The 9,716-nt window shown below is 28.4% G+C and overlaps 1 protein-coding gene across 1 annotated transcript; it reads right to left on the bottom strand.

The window, feature by feature from the left end:
- Window positions 1-3,636: 3,636 nt before the first annotated feature.
- On the bottom strand, window positions 3,637-4,965 carry LOC109789338 (receptor-like protein EIX2). The gene has a single exon (XM_020348255.1). The coding sequence runs from the start codon at window positions 4,963-4,965 to the stop codon at window positions 3,637-3,639; it is 1,329 nt and encodes a 442-aa protein (XP_020203844.1).
- Window positions 4,966-9,716: the final 4,751 nt, after the last annotated feature.

Below are 9,716 nucleotides of genomic sequence, written 5' to 3'. Positions count from 1 at the left end.
CCAGTGGCAACTGTAACAACTTTACACTCTCATATTGGAGGGATTACGTAATCAAATTCAAGAATACCACGTAATTCTTCACCCTTCGTTACTAGACGTGATGGTGTGGGGGGCAAGCATTTTCTAGTCACTACTCTGCTCGAGCAGGATACCTTTGGATCTTGGAACGTGTGGGAAGGTGTTGTGCAACTTCATGGGTGTGGTTATGGCAACTAAGGGTACCTAAGAATTTGAAATTGTTTCTTTGGCAACTAGCGCATAATAACCTTCCATCGCAATAGTGGCTCATTTTAAAACATATATGGACCAAGATTCTTGGTGCTCGGGCTGTGGTAGGTGTCGTGAAGATACTTTCCATATACTTTTAGAGTGAGATAATGCAGTGGTAGTATGGAATAGTTTGGGTCTTAGTCGTAATTCTCTCTCTCGAATGTTTTGGTATGGCATGATTGGTTGTATAAGTGTTTGCCTTCCTGGGACTCATTAGGTTTGGTGACACTATGGGAGATTTGGTTGGCTCGAAACTCTATTGTTTTTCATAATCGAAGGGTAGGTCCTCACTCATATTGTGGTGTCACATATTTGGGCATTATATGGCGTGATTAAACGTGTCTTTCACATTGAAGCCCCACCACAGGAGGCTTGGTGGGTCTCTTGTCTTTCGGCAAGTTTGGACCAAATTGCAATGCATTTAGATGGTAGTGTCCTGGGTTGCCCAAGGCCTGTAGGGTATAGTGGCCTATGTAAGGATAGTAGTGGAGGTTGGCTTATGGGTTTCTATGGAGATGTTGGGGTTGTAGATAATTTAAGAGTGGAACTAGCGGGCATTTTAAAGGGCTTGGAGTTGGCGTGACAACAAAACTTTAGAGATATCATGTGTATCTTTAACTCTGTTAATGTTGTCAATTTAATCTTGGGATCATTAGAACACTTTCATAGGTATGTGGTGACTATTGCAAAGATTTGAGAGTTTTTCCACTGTGACCGGAGATTATCATTATGCCATTCACTGCGAGAAGGGAATCAATATGCTGACTTTCTCTTCAAACTAGGTCCCAATTGTGGGTTGGAGTTGGTGGTGCTAGTAGACATGCCTGCTAGATGGAAGTCTTTTTATCCAAACAGATACATCAAGGACTATGTTTTTGAGAGACTAGTTGTTTAACTTTACTTTCTTTTATTTCTTTACTTTGTATTACTAAAAAAAAGTAAAAAAAAAAAATAGTATTTTTCCTTATATGAAAACTAACGTGATTAAGAAACTGCTAAGCGATGCTAGCTACTTACAATTACACCAATATTTTATGTTTAATTTTAGACAACATATTAATTGTAGATTAATATTGTTTAATTTTAAAAGCTAAAATGAAAAAACTACAATAAAAAAAATTCAGAGAACAAAATCATGCGAAATTATAACAATTCGATGTTATATCTTTAAGGATTATTATATAGATCCCATTGCAATTTAACATACCTTAAGGCTTAACATACTTTTAACGTTTAACAAGCAAAAGTTTAATTAAAATGGGTTAAACAAATAATAAAATCTTGAATTACTTAGTGTAGCCGGTCAAAATACTAGTGATTTGAAACATCACTTAACCTGATGATGGTGCATGTTAGAAGCCACTTTTGTTCAAGTTGGACTGTCATTGCTTTGGGTTCGGGTTAAATCTAAACAATAATAAAAAAATAAACTAAATTATATTTTCATTGATGTTGATAAAACTCGTTGATATCTTTTTTTTTTCCATATCAACTATATTCTAATTTAAATAATAGAAACAAAATATTTGTAAATAAAAATATTAAAGAAAAAAATTTAAAAATAAATTATATTTTTAGAAAAGTAAATTCAAGTTCAAATTTATATTTAACTAATATTTTAGTATATATTCATTTCATAGGCTAAATGTTTACTATATATAAAAATTTATAATAAATTATATAAATTATATTTAAAATTCGTATAAATAGATATTTATAAATATATAAATTTATTTTTTATTTAAAATAAATAATTTATATTATAATAAAAAAAATTACTTTTAATTGTTTATAATTTATCTTAAAATATTATATTTTAATTAATTAATAAAAAAATATGATAAATAAAAAATTAAATTAAATAGAAAATAAAAAAGAAAAACTGAAAATGCTCTAGTTGAAAAATAGTTCCTAAAAATGTTCTTATGTGATATAGTGGTTGTTTTTAATATATATAAGAGTTTATTATTATTATTATTCTTATTTAAATTAGTTATTAAATAGTTAATTTATATGTCCAATAATTATGAAAAATGAGAATATGAAAAAAAAATCTTGTTTCCTCTCATATATATATATATATATATATATATATATATATATATATATATATATATATATATATATATATATATATATATATATATATATATATATTTACCTTCTATAAATCAAATGACATGAAATTTCAACAAAATGTTTTACTTACCGATGTGGCTTTGTAACTTGTGATCAACCTCGACAGAAGGAATTGATATTATAGTAATTTAATTTAATTTTAAAAGAAAATAAAAATATTTTTCTTTCTTATTAACTTTATTTTCTAATTCATTTCTATATTCTATTAATTAATTTTTATTTGTCCATAGAGAGAGAAGAGATATCGTGAGAGGAGAGAAAAAAATGAGTTAAAGAAGAAATTTAATAATTTTTATTTGTTCAGAGAGAGACAGAGATGACACGGTGAGAGGTGAGAGAAAAATGAGTTGGAGAAGGAATTTAATAGAAGAGAGAAATGAGTTAGAGAATGAAATTAATAGGAAAAAAAATAATATTATTTTCTTTTAAAATTAAATTAAATTACTATAATATCCTTTATACAAATTAACTAAATCAAAAGAAATGAATGATTTTTTTGTCCTAAAATTTTGATATAAATTATACTTCAACTAAAAATTAGGTGAGCGTATATCAGCAATCCCCATATATATATATATATATATCAAGTATATTTTAATTTAAATAATAGATACAAAATATTTGTCAATAAAAAATATTAAAGAAATAAATTTAAAAATTAAATTATATTTTTAGAAAAGTATTTAAGTTCAAATTTATATTTAACTATTATTTTAGCATATATTCATTTCGTAGGCTAAATGTTTACTATATATAAAATTTTATAATAAGTTATATTTAAAATTTGTATAAATAGATATTTTTAAATATATAAATTTTATTTTTATTTAAAATAAATAAATTTATATTACTATACAAAATTACTTTTAATTGTTGATAATTTATTTTAAAATATTATATTTTAATTAATAAATAAAAAATATGATAAATAAAAAATTAAATTAAAAAAAAACTAAAAATGCTCTCATTGAAAAATAATTCCTAAAAATATTCTTATGTGATATAGTGATTTGTTTTTAATATATAAGAGTTTATTATTATTATTATTATTATTATTATTTAAATTAGTTATTAAATAGTTAATTTATATGTTCAATAATTATGATAAATGAGAATATGAAAAAAAATCTTGTTTCCTCTCCTATATCTATATTACCTTCTATAAATCAAATGACATGAAATTTCAACAAAATATTTTACTTACCGATGTAGCTTTGTAACTTGTGATCAATTACCTCGACGGAAGGAATTGATATTGATGACCACCATGACATAAAGCCTATCTCTCAAGTCATAAAGAAAGTTGAAGTAAGCGTGCCTCCATTTTCTATTTAAGAAAATGGCACAACAAACTCCCAAGAAGCCTATGGCAAATCCAGATCCCATTCCAATATAAAACCAAGGAAAAAATTCAGATTCATCCCCATCTTCATCTATTGGGTTTGTGTCTTTAGATTTACCATCTTGCAAGCAAATTTTTGTAAGTGGAGGTCCACAAAGACCAGGGTTGCCTATATAGCTGAGTGGACTAAATCCCTGAAGTTGGGTGCCTGATGGTATTTTTCCCATCAAATTGTTGAATGATAAGTTTAAGAAACCCAAAAAGGACAAATTGGACAAGCTTTGAGGAATTTCACCCCAAAGTTGGTTTGTTGAAAAGTCAAGGGACTCCAAGTTTTTCATGTTGCCAATCTCATTTGGTATTGTGCCCGTTAATTCATTGTGGGACAAGTTCAAGGAGTTCAGTCCAATGAGGCCAAACATTTGAGAAGGTATTGTCCCAGACAAATTGTTATTTGACATATCAATTAAGGTCATAAAGTGAAGGTTTTTCCCATATTCTGATACTAGACCTTTTGTAACCAGCTCAAGAGTGTCCTCCAAGAAAAAGTTACGATTACCAATTAAAGCAAAGTAAAAAGTAAGCTTGTTTTGTGAAGCATTGTTGAAAACCAAATCTGTGATGTTATGTATGCAACTAGGTATATGTCCCGAGATTTTGTTATCTGCAATATCCAAAATAATGACTGAAGATATTTGGCATATTTGTGGTGGGATATGACCTCTAAAATTATTTGACCTTAATTGGAGAGCCTTTGTACTGTGTGGTATCCAGTTTGGTATGTTTCCTGAAAAGTTGTTTTCACGAACATTGAAGATCAATAGAGAATGGCAATTTTGCAGTGAGGGAGGAATCTCTCCATAGAGCTTATTCTCATGTAAATGCAGTGAGGAAAGATTAGATAACAACCCCATTGATGGGGGTATCATGCCTTTTAGATTATTGTTTCCCAGGTTAATATGAACCAATGATTTCCAATACTTCCAACAATTTGTAAGCCCTCCATGTAGATTATTCATAGATAGGTCTAAGACCATCAAATTGCTTTTCTCATTCAGCATCTTATGATCACACAAAAGGGAAGAGATTTTTCCTGTTAAAGAGTTGTCTGATATAACGAGAACGGCCACATTTGATGATAATCGAGGCAGGGAACCTTTGAGATCATTTGATGACAAAGTTATGACTGTGGAGTTCAACAACACGTTTGACATGTTCCCGTCTATGGAATTACTTTCTAAATCGAGCTCAAACACTATAGATACAAAATTCCAAAATTTTTCTTGGGCCTCAAATGATGATTCATAAATACACAAACTTTTAATGGATCTTTGTGTATATAACCACGCAGGAAAGTTAGGACCTGCAAATCCCATAACCAATTGTTCAAGTTGAAAAGGTGGAACCCAATGGGGGTCAAAATCAAAGATCAACGGTGGTGATGTGTATTAAGGATGATAGATTTCCCAAATTAATAGGAATATGTCCTGAAAACATGTTCCTCCCAAGAACAAGATATTGTAGATGTTCAAGTTCGCCTAACCAACTTGGAATTGACCCATTTAAGTTATTTTCTTCCAAGACCAAGGATTCCAAGTGGCGAAGATTTAACAATGAATTAGGTAATTGACCCATCAAATAACTTTCACTCATGTAAATATGAGAGATACCACAACTAAGATTGAATAACCATTTAGGCAACTCCGAGTGAAATTCATTTGCAGTAAGATGAAGAACCTTGAGAGAGGTAAAATTAACATACTGAAGAGATGGACTCAAGTCTTCAAGTTGACAAGAATGCATGTCAAGCTCTGAAAGCAATGGAAGCATAGTCACTAATTGAAGCCAATTAGTTTCCTTGTGAAGATCAATGCCACGAAGGCTTAGATGTTCCAAGTTGGACACACGGGAAAGCCATTGAAGACTATTGATGACAAGATTCTTGTTACGTGATAAATCAAGATAACGAAGGGCTGAAGAGTTTACACACTCACGCGGAGGAGTAGCCATAGATAGGTTATGATGACAATTATGACTATGCACATAATCAAATTGGATAGCAAAGAAATCATTATTGCTCAAATTCAAGTGATTTAGAAATTCTAATTCCACCAACAATAAGGATAGATAAATAGAACCTGTGAGGCAGTGTGATTTATCTATTTTGTCAACATAAGTTGGAGGAGCAATGGAACATGGGAGACTGAGCATAGTGACTCTATTTGTGATGTTGTCACATTTCACTCCTCTCCATTCACAACAATCTTGTTGAGTGGACCACGAAGAGAGCACACCTGATGGATCTATGACTCCTTGCTTGAAGTTTAAGAGAGCATGCTTGTCTTTTTGGCTGCAACGGATATTGAAACTGCATGTGCTAGTGTTGAACATGATGGCACATAGAAACCATGCAAAAATGCTTGCATATCGAGGGAGAAATGTATTCATGATTACAAGTGAAATATTGAAGGGGATGTGTATGGCTTGAACTCGAGCGGAACTCTATTTATACAACTAAGAAATTTGGACAAAGAAATTTCCTGGAACTGTGCCCAATACCAATCAATGGTAAACTTACTTGTGTCTAAATTACATGTATCATAAAATCATCATGTCATTGTTATTTATAGGTTAAATTATACTTTTTATTTTTTACGATGTTAAATTTATAATTTTGATCTCCTAATTTTTAAATTTATAATTTTAATTTATAAAATTCATAATATATTAATCCTTTTACCGAATAGTTATTATCTTTTGATTGTTAAAATTATTATGTTAGTCATGATCCAATATTAAATAAATTACATAACAATTAATATATAATAACACTTAGACTAAAATTTATTTTTAGTTTACTTTTTTATTTCATAAAAATAGTAAAATAAAATAAATAAATAAAATTAAATTGTAATTTATCACAAATATTGTTAAATATTAATTATCATATGATTTACTTATTTTCAGATTATGTTTAATTAACATTTTAGTTTTAACAATAGAATATTCGACAAAGGGATCTAAACTATAAATTTTATAAAATAAAATGATTAAAATTATAAATTTAAAAATTATAAGACTAAAATTACATATTAAAAAATACAATTTAACATAATTTATTTCATATTTAATTTAAATTAAATACAAGACTGGCAATGTGCAATAATATTATTTATTTGTTAATTGTTATGTATGATGTACCAAATTAACGTCGAATATATTGTCTTATATATTCTAAACTGACTGTCATTTTATTTTATGATCATATATATAAACCCTAAACTGACCGGCAAACAGCTCCTGAATCTCCTTGCTTCATAAATAAATAAAAAATGCAATTTTTATTTTGTCAGAAACAATTAGAACGTAGAAGTCACGCTGGATGGATTAATGTTTGTGGGGGCAATTTGAAAAATCAGTATGAATATTTTCTTCATGAGTTGACCCGTGGAAAAAATCTGCATGGAAAGTTGGCCTATCTTTCCTCATTAATCAACAAAGTGAATAGTTGATCATTGACGTGTGAAAAGATAAAGTAGTTAATGAGTTAGGTAATAGAAAGATACTTCGATATGATTTATAGTACCATCCTTAACATTCACTACTAGAAATATGCTCTTTTTTTTTCTTCAGATTTTTCTACGAAAAGAATTTTTCAAGAAATATTTGCGATTCTTTTTACAAATTAAATATTGTATAAAATTTTTTGAAAATTTTTACAAATTAAAAGTTATAGGAGATTCTTGCCAAAATTTTTGCGAAAATAAATTTGTAAAAGATATCTACAAATTTTATTGTAACTACATTTAATATAAATATTATTTTTTACAGATAAAAAATTCTAAAAACAATTGTAGAACCTACAAGTTTTGTTGCAAATATAATTAATACATAATATTTTGATGAATTATAGGAAAATTCGTAGGAAAATTTTCTTACAAATTTTCTTGCTCATTGAAATTTACAGAAAATTAAAATAAATTTAATTTATTAAAATTGTTATTTTAATGAAATTAAACTATTTCATTTAAGTAAATATTATCTTATTAAATATATAATTTTTTAATAAATTAATAATAAAAATTTTAATTAAAGAATAGTTTTTTTAAATATATATTAAGTATAATTTATATTAATTTAAGTTTACCAATCTCTGTCCCTGTCTAAATATAATCGAGAACCTAGCTGAGAATTTTTAGAACCCATGTGCTCATTCACACTTTTTCTATCACTTTGCACACTTCCTCTCTCTCCGATTCAGGTTTGCACTTCCTCTTTTTTCGATTCAGGTTCGCACTTCCTCTCTCTTGTTACTCTTTCACTGATTAGGGTGTACTGCACGTAGCTTCCATTTTTATTTTTTTAAAATTCAATAACACTTTCCTAATGCTGCGATTCGACCACTCCCTACCCTAATAGGGACGAACATCCTTCTCACGAACTCCAGGAAGTACAGTATAGCTATAGAAGCTGGAAGGTACGGGCTCCTCATTACTTCTTACTAGACTTGTGCCCGTGCGTTGCACGAAAAATGAATTATTGTAGTCAATAAATTTAATTTTGATAATTAATATATATATATATATATATATATATATATATATATATATAATTGGGAAAATTAATTGAACTCAACGCAACATGAATAAAAATATATCAATATACAAATAAAACGCAATGATAAACAATTGAAAACATGATAATATGAAGTATTAGAAAAATTAAATTGCATTGTGTCTCAACTTCAAAAACATCAACATCTACAATATGAGCTAATGCATTAACCTGAAGAAAAAAACCTTATAATTAACTTATAAGAGGTGTAATATTAAAATGCTATAAAGATGTAATTCAAATAGAAAAGAAACAAAATTAAATTTTTACCTTATAGAGTAATTATGTAATGACTCCTGAACACATCTATCATGGAAAATAAATTTGGTAAAATTCTTGAAAAATTGGTAAAATTAGAACTAAAGTAGACATGTTTTCCTTTTATAATTTTATTATAAAAAAATGCAAGTTACCTATGTCAAAGTCTGAAAGACTTCTTTATAAACTACATTAGTAATAGATGTTGAACCATTTACCTCTAATAAGAATTTTTAGACCACTGCGAGATGTGACTCGAGATATTGCGACATATAATTGACCATGTGAAAAAATAGGCTATGGAAGATAAATGGCAACATGCTTCAATAGTTGTCCTTGGCTTTTATTTATTATCATGGCAAAGGAGATATTTATTGAAAATTATTAAGGACAATAGAGGAATAAAAACCTTTTTTCCAATATTGCTGCCTAATATCACTTTTGCCTTCAAAACATATTTACCCAACTGAGTTATGATAAGTCTATTTCCATTACACAACTCAGAAGATTGATCTATATTTCTCAACAATATTATTGGAACACCAACTTTCAATTTCACCTCATGATTTGGAAGTTCAGAAGTAGTGATAATATTAAAGAATTCAGGGGTATAAATTTCATTTAGGTGTACCTAATTATCCTTCAGTAGAACATGTAACACAAAGAGAATCTAGAATTTGCTGGATTGTAACCCTTTTGCACTCTCTTAGAATACCATATCATTGCTCCACATTCTTGGCACTCACAAGTAGGATCACCAATATTGCAATAAAATGTTTATTATTATAAGAAAATAATAAACCTTCAAGTAATAGATTAATGGTTAAAATATGAAACTTAAAATAAAATACAATATTGAAGACATATAATTGGTAGTGGATACATCTTCATGTATACCATTAATGAGTATATTTTGCTTTAAAGTTCTGATTAATCTACCATTGTTCCATATTAATTTTTGTGGTCCTTTCCCTTGTGCATGGTTATTATGATTTGATTCATATTCTTCGAACAACATGTCATCAAAATTCATTATTTTGATTTGATGTGTGATTTGCTCTTTGGCTAGATAATATCTTAACTAGAAAACAAC

The sequence above is a fragment of the Cajanus cajan genome, chromosome 7, assembly GCF_000230855.2.
Source record: "Cajanus cajan strain Asha chromosome 7, NIPB_CcT2T_4, whole genome shotgun sequence".
Taxonomy (NCBI): Eukaryota; Viridiplantae; Streptophyta; class Magnoliopsida; order Fabales; family Fabaceae; genus Cajanus; species Cajanus cajan.
The sequence above is the reverse complement of the archived record's forward strand: the minus strand, read 5'-3'. Positions and strand labels throughout refer to the sequence as shown.

What these genes read in the sequence shown, in the direction of transcription:
- LOC109789338 (XM_020348255.1), bottom strand. Translation starts at nt 4,965, where the DNA reads ATGTCAAACGTGTTGTTGAACTCCACAGTCATAACTTTGTCATCAAAT.